The sequence below is a fragment of the Platalea leucorodia genome (assembly GCF_965183815.1).
Source record: "Platalea leucorodia genome assembly, chromosome: 17".
In the NCBI taxonomy this organism is placed as follows: Eukaryota; Metazoa; Chordata; class Aves; order Pelecaniformes; family Threskiornithidae; genus Platalea; species Platalea leucorodia.
In genome coordinates this window covers 6476706-6497030 of record NC_138839.1, presented here as the reverse complement: position 1 = coordinate 6497030, position 20325 = coordinate 6476706, and the positions used below count along the sequence as shown (strand labels likewise).

General features: G+C 36.6%; 1 protein-coding gene across 4 annotated transcripts in view; it reads right to left on the bottom strand.

The window, feature by feature from the left end:
* The window catches only part of VPS13D (vacuolar protein sorting 13 homolog D), a 109309-nt gene that overhangs the window by 73255 nt on the left and 15729 nt on the right, over positions 1 to 20325 (bottom strand). For 3 of the 4 annotated variants that reach the window (XM_082328884.1, XM_082328886.1, XM_082328887.1), the window contains 16 exons: positions 20141 to 20271; positions 19105 to 19237; positions 15638 to 17857; positions 15124 to 15275; positions 13312 to 14346; positions 12303 to 12393; positions 11629 to 11755; positions 10521 to 10701; positions 9310 to 9492; positions 6470 to 6692; positions 5800 to 6010; positions 5504 to 5675; positions 4022 to 4134; positions 3268 to 3477; positions 978 to 1243; positions 663 to 796 (listed from right to left, as the gene is read on the bottom strand). In XM_082328884.1, coding sequence (XP_082185010.1) covers positions 663 to 796; positions 978 to 1243; positions 3268 to 3477; positions 4022 to 4134; positions 5504 to 5675; positions 5800 to 6010; positions 6470 to 6692; positions 9310 to 9492; positions 10521 to 10701; positions 11629 to 11755; positions 12303 to 12393; positions 13312 to 14346; positions 15124 to 15275; positions 15638 to 17857; positions 19105 to 19237; positions 20141 to 20271 — 5582 coding nt within the window. The remainder of the gene's footprint in view (positions 1 to 662; positions 797 to 977; positions 1244 to 3267; positions 3478 to 4021; positions 4135 to 5503; positions 5676 to 5799; positions 6011 to 6469; positions 6693 to 9309; positions 9493 to 10520; positions 10702 to 11628; positions 11756 to 12302; positions 12394 to 13311; positions 14347 to 15123; positions 15276 to 15637; positions 17858 to 19104; positions 19238 to 20140; positions 20272 to 20325) is intronic. The other variant, XM_082328885.1, reaches the window with a different exon arrangement.

Genomic DNA, 20325 nt, shown 5'->3' with positions numbered 1-20325 from the left:
TCACAGATATGGAAAACGCTTTGTTCTTTGGTCTACAACAACCATTTAGGATCTACCACATCTCTGCACAGTCTGTTCTTCTGAGCAAGTTCTTTTAAACTTTCCCTATATATTATGTACCGCTCCATTCTGAGTGTTCTTGTTGCTCTCACAATTGTTCAGAGCTTCTTCAGCCCTGTCTCCCCCAGACTGACCACAGCGCTCCAGCTGTGCTCCTACTCTGCTGAACGGGATGCAAGGATCACTTTGCATACTCAGAATTCCTACTCGCAAAAGATCCCTACTTGCATATTCCAAGGCCACGATACTGCTTGTTCACCTCAAGTCAGTTACGATTACAGCTTGCAGGCCTTTGCTGACCACATGGGCTTCTGTCTACCCAGTCACTCCTCAGCTTTCAATTAATTTGCCACTTTATGGCTGGAAGCTAGATTAGTAACTAGCAATATTTTGAGATTATAGTCAAGTGTTTCAACGTCTTAACAGAAACAATATAAAACCATTCTTAAAACTGATGTAGAATGAGAGCATTTGATGAGGAACTAACAAACTTCAAAAGTCATCTGTGGACTACTCCTGGTGTATATATATTTATAGTAAAGTATCTTCACAAGCTTCTCTAATTTTAGATGTTTTACAAAAGCAAATTTATTTCTTCTTACCTCAACGCCAAACAAACTACCAGAGAAAGGACGATCTAACAACTTGGGCTTGTAAGTGAGAACAGTAGTCCCCTTCAAAATAATTGCATTGGTATCGAAACAGGACATGTCTTCAACAACCACAAATTCAGTTCCTTAACAAAACAAAATGACAAATAATAAACAAGGCAATTGCAAATACCATTAAGGTATTTTAAGCATTTGTTGCAGGTTTCTTGATCTTCCATCTTTTAAAGGACCTTTTTTCCCCACTAGCACAACATGGCTTTTAACCAGAAAAGCTCCTAAAAAAGCACCAGAGAAGAATACATTTACCTGTCACATTAACCTTAACTTCCAGTTGTTTTTCTGCAGACACACGTAGCGATGAACGTTTTGTAACTACTCCACTTTTCACTGTTTTTGGGATTACAGTTGTTTCACTGCTATAAGTGCGTTGCCGGGAAGAAAGGTGATTTTCTCGCTTTTTGGTATCTCCAGGAGTATATAAAAAGTCATGAACAAGTAACAACCAGTCAAATATCAGAAATACACGAAGATTGTTCAGAACAACTGTGAAACTGGAGGAATCCTTAGTAGACCTTTTAAGAAGAGAGAAGCACACATATGAGCTTTATATCTTGCATATATTTAAAATGATGTAGAAAACTACCAGTATCTAGCAAGTAAGCACTATAGGGAACTTTACAGGGATACACCTAGTTTACAGAGTGTCTTGCCTTTAAAATACATATATAAATATATTTAAACAGATTGAAATTCAGCAAGTTGCTGTACCCACAGAAACCCAACAGAGCTTAACTGCATGAATTCTAAGCTGTAATGATACAAAAGATGAATTGAAAATCTCCATGTAACAAGAAATTAAATTATAAAAGCTCTTTTAATACATTTACATTATCAATACTAATTTGCAAAGTCTCAAATTTTAAAACTGATCTTTTTATTATTATTTTACATCTGTTCGGTATCAAACCTAACGTACTGCGTGTGAAATTTAGACCTGGCTCCACATCCCTCAGATTAGACATACAATGTGTTTCCTCTCACACTCTGACAGCATTTTGCAGCACAGGAAGCTTCTTTGTCATTCAGAAAAAATGCTAGCCTTACTGAACTTTTAGCATCACATTTTCAATATCTGGCTAGGAGGGTGGAAGTGTTTGGCTTCATGATCTGGAATACCAATTATATTTGGTCACGCTAACTGGAAAATAATCTAAGGGCTTAAATACCATGAAACAATTTTATATCCAACACATTCTGAACTATAAAATCTCTAAAGCACTGTAATTCCTTTGTGAGAAGCAGCCTGCCTGCATTGCTTCCAATAGTAAAAGCCTTTAACCCTCCCTGGCTCTCCAGGATATTTCCAAAAGGCACGAGCCAGTATAACACTATCACTGAGCTCTGCAAAAGCTTACATCTAGTGCCAAGGATGCTCTCACCAGTAAAAACGTAACACATGCTTATGTGGCTAAAATTTAAAAGCACAAGAGTTGGGAAGAAAATTCCCGTAACTATCACTCATAAACCAGATTAGGCTATACTGTGCAAACTAACCTGCAATCCAGGCAGATACTAGATCAACGGTTACATGAAACCTTTTTTTTTTTTTTTTTCCCCTAAATCCCATGGCATTTTAGTTTTATTCAAATGAAAATCTTGGTGCCTTTCTGAACACAAACTTATTAAGCACCTAAAACCATCATGCAGTATCCAAATCTATACAACAAATATCTCTCAATTGCCTAAAGTTTGTCTGGTCTTTATGAACAAATGTCTTCCAAGATTTTCTATTGGACTAAAATAGTCTACAGACTTTTTTCTGTGTTACTCCTGCAACTGCTTCAGAAGCTATCACACTTACAAGAGAGTTAGAAAGCTGACTTTGGTCAGTGAGCCTGATCAAAAGTGAAAGCAACATCTCTCATCATCTCACTTCACCCTCTTTCTTGTTAGTTAACATCCCTCAACAAAACACCATGCTGATACAGGTAAATACTGACATTATACTTTATATTCCCATTTTCAATATTAAATTAGAACAAAACAGATATCCACTGTGATGCCTTTAAGCATTCCAAGAGATTTGGATAAGGAAAACCAAACAGGGTAGGATAGAATACAGAACAGAATGTAGAGATTGTTTTTTGAAAGAGGTGCCATTTCTGTATTTATTTGATTCTCCCAGAAAGGCAAGTGTGACACCTACTGGAAAACAGCTTTTGCACAACCTATATTAAAAATTCTATAATATGGTTTCATGCAAACATACAAGTGATAGGTCAGACTTACCAAGCTTTAAGCACTACCGATTTTAATAGGCCAGAACTTCATGCGATACATTACATATTCAAACCTAAATTTTTTTTATTGCAACGGGGAAGTGTGTGTGTGGGGGGTGGAATCCAACAACCTTCAGTTAACTGCAGATTTCAATCTATCAAGTACCATGACCACCCCAAAAATGTCTTCAGATTTAAATACAATGCCAGCAAGTTTATCGATATTAATAACAGCTGTACTAAACCAAGACAATCGTCATCGAGTATGTAAGCATTAAAAACAAACAAACCAACCAACAAATCCCAGAATTACCAACCTGAAGTGCAATTCAATCTGGATTGCTCCTGGACTACTAGTGTTCTTTGATGACTGAAAGATGCAATTGAACACATTCGGCGTGCCTCCAGTAGACTTCTGTCCAGCATAACGTGTGTCAAATGCCATCATGGAATGAGAAACCAAATTTACAGACTTTGTTCCATTTGAAGAGCTTTCAAAAAGCAACTTGGATTTCTTAAAATCAAACCTAAAAGAATAAAAAGCAAAACAATACATTTAAGAGTCTTGTAGCTCACTTATTGCTAGAAGCTACTTCTTTTAAAAGTATGCATGGTATACTGCTGGTATCTTTCATTTACATATGTTCTAAAACAACTATAATCACATCTCATGTCACAGAGATACAAAGTAGATCTATACTATATGTAATAATATTTTCCACTGATGCAGAACCTTCTGGATTAAAAAAACAAAACAACATAGCAGAAATCTGGGGGTTTTTTAAGATTACCTCTCAACATTTTCTTAATTAGAATATAATTCCTCTTGGGCAAGCCAACTGATTACTGAACTGTGATTTCAAGGACAACTTGAAAGACACAGATGGTATCTTTTGAACAGTGTCATTCCCTTTCATCTTTCAGATCAGCTGAAACTCTCAATTTGGACTCTAAGAAATTCTATTTCATTGCATTATTAAACCATAATTTCATGTATTATGCCAATTCCTGTCCTATAATCTCTCAGATGAGCATAGGATTTAGGATAAAGTAACAACAGAAAATTTGTACCTGGCTAAAGAGCTGCATCCATCTTTTCCTTTTGGATCCATCAGTTCCAGACTCACATTAACCATGTCAATGAGGAAGGACATAGAAGTATACACTTCTCCACTCAAAACTGTCTGAAAGTGGAAAACACCAACGTTCTTTTTAAAAGCATCTGTTTAAGCAACTTTCATTCCTGAATTAAATTTTCTTATTTCAGACAAATGGAAACAACTGTAGTGTCTTTCTCCTTCAGAGTTTCATTAACCATTGTTGGGTAAAAAGTTACATTTCACAACAGTGTAGGCTTCAACTTGAAAAATGTCTATTAACCATTTTCACACTACTGTTCTATAGCTTCTTTGTTCCTAAACAAAATGTTCCTAAACAAAATGTTGCATCATCCCCTGCAAAAAAACAGCCAACAACTCTTTCAAACTATTTCAGGTACCTTCTATTATTAAATTGGATTTGTAGTTTCTGAAACTTCTTTTTTTTTAAAAGTTTTAGGTGAAAAGCCTGACATGAAGAGCATACCTGTATTTTCCTCAGATCTTAAAGAGAACCCTAGATGCCTCCTTGCAATTTTTCCCCCTGCTGTGGTCACATATTTGCTTCTTAAGCAAAGATTACAGTCGTACAACACAGACAACACTTAGAAGCCCCACAAGATCAAGACAAAACATGTTATTCAACAGCTTCCCTTCCCAGTAATAAGGATAAATATTGATTATTTCCAGGTGCTGCCCACGCTCTTACTGAAAGGATAGTATGTGACAACAGCCAAAGAGCCAATACTTGAGAACTTGCTCAAAAAAAAAAAAAAAAAGAGAATGGCTCAGCTCTGCTGTAAACCTTTTATTACCGAAATTCTTCTTTCAGATTTATAGAACAAAAAGAGGGCTTTTAACAAAGTAACACACATTCCACAATCTCCTAAGTCTTTAGGAATGTCATAGACACCATGGGAAAGGAATCATCACCCTGCACATCATTACAGGATAACCTTCAAGTCCCTCCAAAAAGCTCCATTCAAATGGAAAAATCTTAAGCTTGCTAATGTACCAAAAATATACTGCAACAGCAGCTCAGCTTAAATACTGCAGAAAAAAAAAGTACAGTTTTCATAGATTTGTTAACTTTTTTCCCCACCGATATATTTCAGCAGACCTAAAATGAACTAACAAATACAAACAATGACAGCTGTTTCTCACACATCTCTTCTAAAGATTAGAATCTTGGAAACATGAAGCAATCATAAGAGCAAGCCATACCTGAAAACACAACAGTATTGCCAAGACAAACCTGAATTCACAGTAGTTATCTACAGACAAAAAGGTTCCTTTGCTGTTTGCCTACCTAAATTTTCTTTTTTTTTTTTTTTTTTTTTTTTTAAATCTACCAGTTCACCTGGTAAACTACAAAAAAATAACAGATATTTAGCCCAATCATTAAAAGCCCCAGACATTTCAAGACAGAATTTCAACTGCATATAGTTCCTCTTACATGAATTCTTGGATCCTGCAAATCATAAGGCCGCATGAACTCTTCTATAGGCTCTCCAAGGTTGTTCTCCAGCAGTCCACGTATCAGTTTATACTTATTCAAATCCAGAGAGCAATGGACTGATGACAGATTGCCATGTATCGATATGTCTGCAACTGCATGACTTAGCTCTCTACAACACAGGAAAAAACCTCAGTATTTCAAAGTGCTATAATACAGCAGGCAATACTTTTAAGATAAAAGGCATCTAAAACACTGGCTGACAGCATAAAGCGATCCTGTTTAGATGAACTCACTTGTCTAAGTTTCTCTCTACTTGTAGCTTCAGTCTGAAAGGTTCTGTCAATAGGCTTCCTCCCGTCTGCCTCACGAAGTAGGATGGAAAGCTCAAGTCCGCACTTGTATCTTCTACAGCCTTTGAATACTCTCTCTGGTACCTTTCTGCAGCAAATATATTCATGTCCTGCAGATCAACCACAATGCAGTCTAAGAGGCAGATGTGATCCTCTGCAAGTGCACAGGAGATAACATATTAAGAGAGGAAAAAAAAAAAAAAAAAAGTATCTGTACAAAACTAATACAACTTACTTTAAAAAGAAATTTAGTTTCTCCTGGAAGTTATTAAGATTTTTTTTTAGCTGTAACTACCAGATACCAACCTCATTCACAGGTAAATGTAAACTCTTTAATTAAGAGTCCAACTATATGCCTTATATGTCTGCAATATGTATCTCAAAACATGCCAAACTGCAGTGTTGTTCTTCCAGAAACTGAACTACAATTCTCTAATCCTTTAAGTTGCAAAAAATCAACCTTGAAACTAAGAAGTCATGTCTTTTTAAATCTACAGTCTTTAGACCCAGAGCCTTGCCTTTGCAGTGTCACATAAGATACAAGCAAAATTGCACTGCATTATTTTACAAGGAAAAAAAGAAGAGCTATATGGGGTTTCTATCTATCACATACCTGGGCTGTCAGGGTTTGGTACAATTGGTAGCTTTGATTGTTGCCCTTGTTGCTTACTCAATGTATTCAGCAGAGGCTCACTCTTCAGCCTAGAAATGTTTGTTCCTGATGATTTTTTCATGAACAATCCTTCCATCACAACTTTTGATTCATCAGCACTTGTTGTTTTCTTCACGCTATGTTTCGGGGTTCCCAAAGGAGATGAAAATTGAACTGAATCCTGCTAATGAAAGTAATTTTGTAATTAACAATAGATTTTTAATTTAAATTCTAAAGAATCAATATACCAAGGTTCAAGCTGTAACAAATTCCTCTCAAAAAACTAAATATTTTATTTGAATGCCAGTATCTTTTACTGTAGAAAGATGGCCAAACTTATAACCTTAACAGCAGATTAAAACATCTTCTTTTAAAAAAAGTTTATTTCAGCAACATTTTCAAAAAAACTGTGAAATCTTTTCAATGAGAAATTAATTCAAAAACTGTGGGTTTTGCACAAAACAACAAAAAAAACATGCAAATGAAATGAATACAAAATAGAAAGGTAAGACTGTCAAGATATCAAGCATTTCTGTAGAATAACGATTGTTAAATATTTAACACTGTTTCTCAGAACATCTTCAGATGATGAAAACAACATATGCCATTATTTCTGCAAGATCACGTCAGCAACTTAGTATTAGAATAGGTGAACCAACACTTCTATACATGAAGTTATCATTTTATGGACTTTAAATACTTGTCATCATACCAAAATGTGTCCCAAAATTTTTCTGCAGTAGCTAAGTTTAAGATAGAATAAATCCCTACCCTAATTGTTAAAATCCCCACAGGTGAAAAAAGAAAAACTTGCTTATACTGATGTATAACATTTTAGACACTTCCCCACCACCACATATCCAGTGAAAATCTTAGCTTTTCCACCTTCATGATGCTGTCTAGCATCAAAAACCTGCAAAGGATATAGTTCACTGGTAAAACAGTCACACCAACATTAGGAATTTATTCTCCCAAAAACGTATGTCTGGTGGAACAGGTTGACACTACCTTTATACTCTGAAGCCAATTTCAGGGTTCATTTAGTCTATCCTGATGCAAATTTATTAACTTCATGTTTCAATTTTACTCAGCTTCACATGCCCTAGCAGATAACAATCTTCTGTCTTTAGTGATCCACTTGTTCCTTGCTCTGGGATTGCTCACTTTACCCATGACTGCAGTATTGTTACTATCATTTCCCACCTTCTTTCTGTATCCAGCTTCTGATGTCACCATAAAATCCTTACCCATAAACTTTTCTTTCTGGTTTTAATTATTAATTTTACTTGCCTTGCATGTTTTTTAAGTATTATTTATTGGAAAAAATCATTGCAGCTATGATCAAGGATTTTAAGATTAAAAATTTGAAGACATGAACATTTAACTTTATACTGTAAAGACAAGACTGAAAACTGCATGCAAAGAAAAATCATCACATCATCTATAAATCTATGAATTTATACAATAAATCCAAGTTAATAGCTCCTCAGACATGCATAAAGAGCACACCACAACAAATTTAAATACAATTCTTAGAGAATTCAGCAAAGTCTTTAGAAGAGAAACATAATTTTTAACATATAAAGGAACCTTTAAAGTGCTAAATTCCACAAGAAAATTTCCTTTTTTTTTTTAAAGTGATAAGCAGCACCTGAACACTACTATAAAGATGGAAAATACCTCAAATAAAACTGGATCCTTGTATGCATTGCCTTGTAAAATCAGATCCTCAAAAATAAACACAGGACAAAGAAAAAATGAAAACAAAACAAACAAAAAAACCTCCAACCGCCCACCTGATCCCATTTCAAACCCCCAAATTTCTACAGTGCTACATAACAGAGTATTTTTAAGTTGAAATAAAATTACTATGCACACATCCTTTCTTTTAACTTCTAACATTAATTTAGGAATCTACCACTTACAAACCTTTAAATACGTCAGCACGCTCGAGTACAGAAGACAACTCAATATTACAGTCCAATATTTCCTTACAGTAAAGACGTGGGTAGATACGAATCACATGGAGGTAACAGACACACCACAAAACTGCCGCAGCAATTCAGTCCACCTCATTTCTGCCCCCCTTTAAAATGAGGTTAGGGGGTTCCCAGAACAACTACCCATTTTATTGCATAGGTTAGACACAGAAAGCCATCCAAGATAGATCTTCCTTACCCCACATTTTGTGGCTGCATCTCTCAACAGCAACACCAACTACTCCCTATCCTGCGCCTAGCCATAGGTTCAAGCACTCACTAGATTAGGTTTCACGTAATCAAAGCAACTACACACACTCAGTTTCATAAGAGCAGAAAAAAAAAACAACAACCAAACAACTCTGTTCTCCAGTATGTTCCAGGAAGTCTCAGCCAATACAGATCTCTCTTTTCCGCTACTCACACTGTTGAAATTTTGTTTGGTGAAGAGTTGAAGAAGCTACCAACCAGGGTTAGCTGAAAGCCTGTTACGCTCCCACGTTCAGGTGTGCGCCCAGCTGCGTCCTGTGCTTCCTAACAAGGCCAGTTCTAGTGAGTTCCACAGAACAGTCTCCCCTCTGCCCTGAAGGTCTCAGAAAGCAAGACCAGGTGCAGGCGCAGAAGGGAGCAGCTGGGTACAATCAGCAGCAGGCCAGATCCGGAAGATTACCCAGCATACTGCCATGGACTGTTTCGCTACTAGTAGTACAAAGTGTATATATAAAGTAAAATCTAAGAATCATTTACCATTTTGATATAGAAATAAAATGCACAAGAACTAGAAAAACCACAAGCTACTAAATTAAAAAGTAATGTTCTTACCTTGTTCTTTAATGAAAAAGTACCCGGCATACCCGCAAACAGAAATCTGTTCTTGACTTTCAATTTTCCAAGATTAGCTACAATAAGACTATTAGACTTTGAGCTTTCAGGTATAAGCAGAACAGGAGCACCAGCCTCAATATCAAGAAGAACTCGGGAAGCTCGCTGTGCTTTATCTCTCACCTGGGAAGAGCAAAAATCCATTAAAAAAAAAATTTAAAAAATACAGGAAGTGGGTGAATATTTCACACTGACTAGTACTGAATTCAGGAACACTATTCCTTGATTTACAAAATTAAGATGTGACAAAATTTTATACCACACCCCCCCCCCCCCCCCCCTTGAACTCTTGTTTTAGGCAGAGGATAAAGGCTAGTTAAAAAAGGACTATGACGCAAACAGCACACACCTGTGCAACAGGTGCAGCAATCAGGAGTGAAGCACACTGTCACCACCAAACTAAGAGGCATAACACACTACTCAGCTCACTACTTAAAGATTACTTAAGAAAAATTATTTACAAAAGGAAAAAAAAAATACTTACAACAGATGGTTCAAAATCAGATTCAAACTTCCTAACTGATGCGCAATGAAGCATTTTAATTTATGCAAGTATTAACTGCCTTTTTCCCAATTATAAGAAGCGACTTTTTAAACAAGACTATTACTATTAACTGTATTAATCACTCCCACATTAGGTTTTGTACAAAACAGGCTGTGACTGCCATGATTATTTGTATACTCTATTGTGGAGAAGTTCAGCATCTGATTTTCTCAGTCTACTAGCCATCATACTTAATCAAAGACATACACCTGAATAGAACAGCGGGACCTCTCACTTGGTTCTCCTTATTCAGGTATTATAACTACCTGGTGAAGAGCGGAGAAAAAGGCAAGATAAAATCTTGAGCCCTTTTTGTCCAGCATCACAAAGATAAGAAAACACCTGTATCCGTGTATACGGCAGGATCCAGGTGCCTAAGTTTTAAGTAATGTGTAAATTTGGCATTCTACACTTTCAAATAGCAGCAAGGTGGTCCTAAATAAGGTCTTTTAACTACAACATGAGTATGAGCAATCTCCACTAACATCAGAACTCACAACCTCCCATCATTTCAACTCACGCAGCTGCTGAAGTAACATAAATTTTATACTGCATTTCAACTTCCAAAAATAGGCTAGGAAAGAACAGAGAAAGAACCCAGACATACTGTTTGTCCTTCAATTGCTGCTCTTTGCCGCCCCAAGACATCCTGAAGCTGAGTAAAATGTTGGATGAAAGACACCACCTCTGCCTGGAAACGCTGAGTATGCACATACTGAACAGATGCCATTCGTAGAGTGACACGAATATCACACTCCCTCTGTAGCAACGGATCTGGCCTCCCGTATCTATGACAAAGGTTGAAAGTAAAATTTAGCCGTCTTAGCTACATTTTACGAATAGTCCTATTCATTTTTTTGCTTTCAAAATAATAATATAGAGGATTTAATTCATGTTCACAGTATATAAATTGAAACTATTTAAATTATAAGTATGAGAAACTGGTTTTATATTAGTTATTTCTAAATTATGTATATTTAAGTGCTACTGAGTTTTAATTAAGCAAATAGGAAAATTCTACATTTGGAATGTACCTCTAATCTCTCGTCTAACCGATACACCTTTGGTGGTTTTATACATCTGAACAGTGGCTTATAAGGTAAGTACTCTACCACATGATAATATGTAGATTCAACTCTGAATCAGTGTGCTGTTACATTTGAAATTAACTCCATAACATTACTTGGATAATTTCTAATCTGATTAATTCTAGTGGGTGGAGGAGGGGGTGGAAAACCATGAAACATCACAGGAGAAGAACTATTGCTTTACACAAAGCAGAACTTCAAGAGTACACTATGACGAAAGTAAACCTTTAATTCCAAAAGTAAGGAGCAATGGAAAATTTATTTCATCAGTTGAAAACCTCTTGCAACTTATAAAAAGCAACTACTATTTTATCTAGGAACAAACTATCACCTAAATACTTTCAAGAACAGCTTTAGAGGGAAATAAAAAACTATTTTTCCTGATAAGCCATGTACATTGCAGGATAAAGAAAAGCTAAAAATCGTAAGTTTATGACTGAAAATGTTCAGTCTCCTTTAAGTCACAAACATCCAAAGCAGAATCATGCAGACCTGATGATAGTTGTGGGTTTGTTTTTTTGGTGTTTGTTTGGGTTTTGGTTTGGTTTTGGTTTTTTTTTTTTTGGGGGGGGGGGGGAGGAGTGTTAATGGTATTAATATCAAATAACAAGAAGTTTAAATTCATACTTATAGATTTGGAAAATGAGTGCCTCTTCACCACTTGTAGTGAAACGTTCTCTGTAAAATTCTCCATGAGCTGTAAGATCACTTAAGGACAGACTTCCAATACTTCCTTGCAGGGCTAAATCTCCCTCTGCAAAACAAGAGACAGACAATTAGGATCCTCAAAGACAGATAAGTTACTAAAACCCAAAAGTTTCTATTAGTGGGATAAACTCATTACAAGTAATTGAATAAATCACATTCAATTAAACATTAAACCTCACGTTCAATGAAAATCACATCTTTCTGCTACAAAGATTATATTAACCCAAACATAACTCTATGCTTTACATACGTAATGTGATTACACCACTATGATTTGTGAAAGCTTACATAGAACTTTTTTTCCTCTAAAACAGTAACACATTGTTCTGCTCTGTGAAAGTAAAGTATTAAAATCCTAGCCAATCTCAGCAAAAATGATCAAGCGTTTGACAACTGGGAGGGATGTGAGGATTTGAAATCAAGCCTAAAAAAGCAGAGAAAGAAGCGGTGGGAAAAGAATGTGCATCTTCCCCAGAAAACAACACACAAAAAACCCAATGAGCACCAAACCAAAAGCATTTCAAATCACAACTCCAGTGCACACCTCCTTTTATTTTAAACTGCATACAACCTTAGCCCTCCAATCTACTCACCAATCAACTCCAAGTGGGCTGCAAGTTTTGACACACTGGCTTTAGCAAGCTCACTAGTTGTCTTATTCAGTACTAACGATAAAGAATGGACCTGGTCAAACAAAAAGGAACAGGCTGGTATTAAACGATATGACTTCATAGCTAGAACGTCTTGTTATTTTTTTTCAAGACAATTGCACTCTAACACGTAAATGGCAAACAAGAATTATCTGATTGGGAGACACTGGAGGAAAGCAACCCTTTTCTTTCCCTGTTGGCACATTAACAGGTCTCCCAAGCAACTCAGAATGATCAGGTCATCAACAAATCCTAGCACTGTCATCTTCATCCTTTTCTCTTTCAAGATTTGTCATTTTTAAGTTAGATCGCAGGACCTCTGGACAAAGACTACATATATATACATGCATAATTTAAAAAAAAGCACATTTATACACAGAGAGACATATGTATATACATTTATAAAAGTATATACTTTTTTTCTGAAAAATAAACTGCACAGTACCTAGAACAGCACAGTGCCAATTTCAGTATGTCAGGTCTTTAATATTGAAGTAACCTTATCATTTAAGATATCACAGACTTTTAGTCTGTGCCCTGTGTTATCCCAGGGAAATAACAGTCACTGCCCCCAAGACTTAGACTTTCCTTAGACCCTCTGGCATAGAGCAGACTGGGTGGGCTGGGGGGTGGGTGTCAAACGCTACCCACGAGAGCTCCATTGGATGACCACGGAGCATTCTACTTCAGCCTCCCTTCAAGTGGCGTACACACCTCTAAGGAGGGTCACAGAGCAAGGGAGCCAATCATTTTGCAAATGTTTTGCTTTTCTACAACTTCTGCACTTTTTTTTTTTAACTACATCTATGCATGCTTTAAATCTACTGTTTCTGAACTTATGTGCATTCTCCATTAGAATATAAAACATTTGATTTAAATGTCACCTTAAGTTTCTATAAACCAGACGTTTTATGACAGACAATCCAATTACTATTTTGTATCTCAAGTATACCTTCAGATCCAGCTTAGTGTTTACAGGCTCTTGGGCTTGAGAAGCTGACAAGGTATTTATTTCTGATTTGATTGTCTGCTGAGTATCTTCAGGTTGCAGCTTCATAGCATGGTTATCAGCAGTGGATCCAATCCCAAAGAAATCCAGTATCACTACCCAAGTTTGCAAAGTTATTAAGACATCTAGACAATTAAAATCAACATCTACACTACGGTTAATTTTGTTATAGTGAGAAGAAAACTCAGGGTGTTTCCTATCCACTAGAAATATATTGATATGAACTAATGAATCATCAAAGTTACTTTTTCCACAGGGTAACTTGGATCTGTCTGCTGTTGGAGAAGGAGGTGGAGTCAGAGGATACTCAGAATCAGCATCTTCTTTTTGCTTCTTACGGGAGGCACAAACTGGTCTTTGGTATAGCTGAAAGACATTAGGTGCTTCTTCCATATGGGAAGGTAGGGAACGTGGCATATCTGGATATTCTACATTGGATACCAAGGGACAAGACTGTGAAAGATATTCCTTATGTGCTAAACTGGATGGCTTGGGTGCTCCACGGGACACCATGAGATTCTTATACATAGAGTCTGGGTTTTTTTCCAGAAGATCTTCCATCAGCAGAGAACGCAAGGCAATCTGAATAGACAAAGTCTGAGGATGATCTTTAGCAAATTCAACATCAAAATCCTGAAACTTAAGGCTGACAAGGCCTTGTGCACCAAGTGTAAGATCACCGCTTAACTGAACCTGGAGCTCTGAGATATGAAAGTTTGCTTGAATCTGAGTAAAAGATTTTGTTTCTCTGATAGCTAATGACTTGTTTGGAACAGAATTAAAACTAGAATGGCTGAATAAGCCATTTTCCTTCCGTTCACTTGAGAATTCTGCGCCTGTACTATGAAGTGATGCTGAAGGAGAACTATGACAAGTTGAAGATACAGAAGTGGTTGGAAATTTGTTCAAGTCTTCACTGTAAATTAAATTATCCAGAGTCTGCAGGACTTGTTCATACACATGTTTTGCTAACACCACCTACAATGTAGAAAAAAGAAACAATCATCACGTTAGAGCTCTCTATATTAATAAAATCAGTACATATATTTTAAAACTCACAAGTGGAAAGACTGCAGAATTTCAAACCAGACAAATTTTAAGTTAATCCAGAACAAGGTACAATGCAAAGTCAAAGTAAAAGAATTCTTCTCTATTAGCTCTGTAAGATGACACAATCTGAAAACGTACAGCCTAGGATCCTAGACTAGGATACTTGTATTCCTAGGCAAAAAGCATCCACACAGGGTTAGTTAAAAATAATTCACCATACAAACTAGCCTGAATTTACCATGCTGAGATTATACAGTAATATATGGAAAAACATTCTCTCCTTAGCCATCATTGCTTGTCTCCTTAGCTTTAGAAGTTTCCATTTCCTCTGTTTAAAATCTCTGCTCCTGCAGAGGTTTTATCAAGATAATAGCATTTTAATTCTTAGTTTCTACTAGAACTGCAAATAGACATATTTGGACAGTGGCATTTGGACAGCGATACATTTATTTTTCCTTCTGTGATAGGTGTTCACAGTAAGTAAAACTTAGACTAATTCATAAAGATGTCTAAAATGCCCCAAAACAAGATTAAATTTTGGTCATTTTTATTACGACTTAAGACTGTGTCTTCTAACCCCATGTACAAGGATCTGATTTCTGAACTACCAACATGTTAAACCTGAAGATATTTGCCTGAAAGATACTTATCTTCTATGCAGGGAAATACTGTTATATCGATAGTGGAAATACTACATTACTATACCTGAAGAGGGTTCACAAATTTCCCTTCAATCTTCATAATGCTTGATATTCCAAAGTCTTCATTACTCAGAGGAAAAGTTAAATCCAAATCTCTCTCTAGTGGTATCTTTTCCAATTTAAACTGGATGGTGGTGTTATTCAGAATGTGGAAAGCTGTCAAGAGAAAGTGAGATTAAAACAACATTGTAATAAGTGAACTAATTATCCTATAAAGACTGTACAGGAGAGATAACATAGTAGCTATTTAACTTGCTCAGAATCTCTTAGCAATGCTGAAGTAAGTATATACAGCTACGTTTTGTTAAATTTCTGCATGAAAGGCACTATTCAGTTTTTGCTTAGGAGACTAAAAATGGATATAAATAAAATAACTTATCCATTGTAATTAAAATTGAGCAGTATATTTCAGGAGGATGGGTGAGACAGAATATACAATCAGAGCTATGGTCAATATACATTTTTAGTACCATGTACTACTCATATTAAAATAATTAAGAGTCCTCTGATTAACATACCATGGCCTTTATGTAACGATTCAAAGAAGTCATGACGAGTAAAATGGGATTCTTCCTGGCTATTAACGCTGGCAGGACCTGAAGAATGCAGGCCATGAGGTATTTCACTTGCAGGCTCCTTCTTGCTCGTAAATTGACTGCTATTTAAAGAATACATTTTAATATCTTTAATTTCAACTTGCAGTCTGTCACTTGTAGATTCGTCTTCTCCTGGTACAAAATTCTGAATAGATATTTGTCCTAGATGACTTACAAGCAGTTCAGAGCTACCAGGCTTTCGAGGTATTGAGACAATCGGTGATTCAATGTTTACATTTAATATAAGCTTAATAGTATCAGTTTGGAGAGGTTGTGATCCAAGTGCATAGCCTTCATTATCTTCTAAGTTGGCAACATCTCTTGATCGTGGTGTTGTATCAAACAAAGAAACCATTTCACTGTATTCAGCAGTTTTAGTTGCCAAGACTGTAGTAACTTTTGAAGCTGCACTCTTCAGCATGCTGCGGAAATTCTCTTCCAATTCATCCATTGACAAAGTTAGTTCTTTCAAAAATTTAGCTGAGTGGTTGTAGTGTAAGGAGGCCATTTTGAGGTTGAGAGAACACTCCTCTTTTGACTTTTCTGTGAAAGTGAAACTTAAAGCATCTGGAAGGCTATTTCCATCATCAAGCCTAAAGAATAAAGATTCACAGTAGTCTACATCACCAATGAGATTTTCATACCTTACTGTATTCCCTATGCTGACAACATATCGGTTCTTAACACTATCTTGTGTTAGGTCCATCAGGTGAAGGCATCCAAGAGAGCCATTTACATCAAGTTTACTGCACATGGAGACATTGACTTTGGTGCCACCAATACTGGCTGTTGCAATTTTTCTGCCATATTTTTCTCCATTTGTCATGCCAACTGTCCTGAGGAGGAGTATATTTAACCAGTGAATATCAACTGCTACCTCTGTATTCTGTGCATAAGTAGACTGGATGGTTTCCTGCTCCCTCCAATCTCTTTCCAAGTCAGTTATTAAAGGCTGAGGACTAGAATCTTCTTTCTCCTTCGGGAAAGATTTCTGGAGAAACCCAATCAATTCAACAATAGTCTCTGGATTAAGGATGATATCCAGGTTGTTCACCTGTACAGAGATCACCTGCAGACTGCTATCCAAATTCATCGATGGGCATTCTGCACTCACAAACTGATACTCTAATTTTATCAGGGACTCTTGATCTTTTCCATTGTTACCAGATGAAGTATTTGAGGCTGTAGTGCATCTCTCTGCCAAACTAGCTACATCAATGGGACGTACATCATATGGTCCATAAACTGGGGACTGAGCCCTGCTGTCTCGAAGACTTCCTGTTGGCACATCAAAACTCAGATTCTTATGAGAAGCCATCAAAAGATCAAAATCTGTTCCATATGTTTGCATGGTATCAACCAGTAACAGGCCATGAACAGTCAGGGACACTTCTGCATCATACGGCCTTTTCACAAAACGGGCATTGGTGCCAAAAACCTTGAGTACAGAGATGTATCGTCCATTACTTTCCACACCCAGCTGCATACAGTTTACTTTGAATTCAGTCAAAAGCAGCTGAGATTCAACAAGAACTTCCCTGGTATGTTGCTCTAGCATTACAACACTCTGTGTTAGATTCATTACAGAATCATGCAAACTGCCAAGCTGGTCTACCTCCGCAAAAATCTTGTCTTTCCCTAAATGTAGGGCATCAGAAGACTTAGTTTCAGATGTACTCAGCTGTGTACAACAGTTCTTCAGAGCCGATATTTTGTCTTCATTGATATGAATTTTCAAGTCTGGCAGAGTGCCAGACAAGACAGCTCCTGGGTATTTTGGGTCAGATGTGTATATCAATCTGCGCTCCAACTGCAGGTGAACATTGAATTTTTCTACCACATGAGTTGGACCCACATCACTATCTTGAACGTGTTTCCAGTTGTCTTTCACTCGGCCCACCATGATCTGAAGGTCCATAAATGAAAGCGTGTACCTCTCATACATTTTTTTACTCATTAAGTGTGCTTGTAGCTGCTCTTCACTTATTTCTACTCCAGTAAATTCAGACATTTTGATGCCACTATTAGTGTTAGATTCTCGTGGTGGAGTATTGGGAGGAGTTGCAAGAGGTGTTTTATATTCCTCATCGCTCAGTTCATTGACTTCTGAAGAAAAAGTATCTGCACTCCTCTTAGATTCTTCTGTGGATTAAAAAACATAGTAGTAAACAAACAAATAAACAACAAAATCCATTACTCTGCCTGCGCAACTCTTTTGATCCTCAAAACCAATTGAAAGGTAAGAGCTACTTAACCACAATATATTTACGATCAGAAGTTTTTGTCCAATTAACTTTATTGCCTAATACTAACCTTCATTTTATTATCATAAGAAAAGGATTTTTTCTACTCTACAAAGCAGGAACACCCCCCAAAACTTTCCTGTACATTTTTACTCTTTTTTTTTTTTTTTTTAAGCTTAAGCTACTCTAAACAGCCCAATGCCTCAATTTCACAGGGAAATACAAATCAATCTTGCATAAACAGTTTGTGTTCTTTTTCTAGTTTGCCCTAAGACAGAACTTACTAAAAGGGAAGCTACTAAAAGCTTGCAGAGATTAGCTGGTGCTAGAAAAGACCGAATGATTTCAAGACATCCAGAATAAAAACGTTCCACTGTAAACAATTTTGGGCTTGACACCTCAACTTTCCACTGCACCACCAAACAGCTCATCCTACAGCTGTACTTTTTAAAAAAGGAAATGAACAGCACATAGATAACTCTTCCATTTTTTTTTTTTACCATATCCTCACACACCATACAGTACAGCTAGATTTTAAGTACGTCTAATTTTATTTGCAAGTTGCACTGTACTTTCTTTTTAATTCTCCTGCATTGTTTTCTTAGTGGAACAGGAAAGAAGCAATGATTTGTTTAAGAAGCAGTTTTGATACAAACAAAGGACACCAATTTGCCTTTCACTTTTATTGGGCTAGCTATAGACATATGTGCTAAGAACAGAGATCCATGTGACTCCAGAATTGGAGGGCTTATTCAAAGCATACTTTCACTGGGAGCACTGTCCCAAAAAAGTATTCGACAGCTAAATTTTATACCACTCTAAGCCAAAATCCTATCTATGGTAAAATGCCTGACACACAGTCTTCAAGAGGTGCAAGATATCACAGAGGAGCCTTTAATTTAAAAGTTAATCCCCAAAAAACCCCAAGCCCCCAACAAAACAAAAAAATTCACATCTCCCCCATTATTTTTAAAACTGTGTATCAATCTCAATTAAAAATTTATTGATAATAGCAGAACTATTATGCGAAACTCTCTGCATATATAGGGGAAATTACCTTAAGACATCTCTAATTTCTGCACAGACAAACCAGTTCCTGGGAGAAGGCGGAAAGAAAAGGAAAGCTGCTATAATTCTGGATCATACCTTGAGAATTGGTAAGTAATATTCTTCCCAGATCTACAACAACTAACACTGGATCCACAAATTTGAAATCATCTGGAAAGATCACATGAGGGGCAGAAATATCAAGGCACACGGTCCAGCTTTTGCTGTTTTCCTGGAAGTTAAGAAGAAAGATATAATAGCCCATAAGAAACAGTTTCCCCTCACATACAAAAAAAGCCGCGTCAAACACATCAATCTACTTAGCCACTTTTTCACCTGAAGAGCTAACCTTCACAAACTTCAGCCACGCTAAAGTTCAGTAGCTTGTTAAATCACAGACTCCCATTGCAGTCAATGAAGGGACATTTTCAGTAGGTGAAGCGTCCCATACTAAGAGAGATGCAACAAATCCCTCTCCAGAGGGACTCCCCACCTGTAAGCTGAGGAGAGTGAACCTACCTGCATAGCTAAGAGAAGGCATCTACCTTTTACACGACATTGGATCAGATAAATCCTTGTCAAGGCTATCCATAAATACAACGTGCTACACTGTTTCATCAAACATCAAACTATTACTTTTCCATAACAAATATTTTTTCATTTCACTGAGAACAATATAAAACAACTATCTTGCATCAATATACCTAACTCCAAGGCTAGGGATTAATGACACTGATACATATACTAATATTACTTGAAAACTGAAGAACGAGCAAAAAAAAAAAACAAATAAAGGTGGAACAATTTTTTAATTTAGAAAATAATCTTTAAATAAGTTACACACAAATTTAATACGTTTGACGTAAAGGAGCTCCAACACACACTGGAACCAACAAGTTGGCATGAAGTCATCTCAGTAACGGGGTCAAGAACAGAGAAATACTATTCTGCCATTAATCACAACAGGTCTGCACCACAAAAATGGATTGTTTGACAGCAAAAGGAATACTACAATACCACACGTAAAACTTCCCACTTTATTAAGACCACCACACAAACAAACAACAACAAACCCCCACTCTCTAGAGCTTCAAGTCCTAAAGCCTACATAAACATCTTGGGAGCAAAAACTTACAATGAAGTCTCCTACTAGTAAACGATCAATAGTTTGCCTGATTTCAGCTTTCGTCTGCATTTTCAGCTTGTTGTACTGTCTTCTAGCAGCTTCAGCCACTCTTGCCTCTAACTCAGATTGATACCCAAAACCTGCACAAGAGATACAAAACCAACGAGGTATAATTTTGTTCATCTGTTATTGAA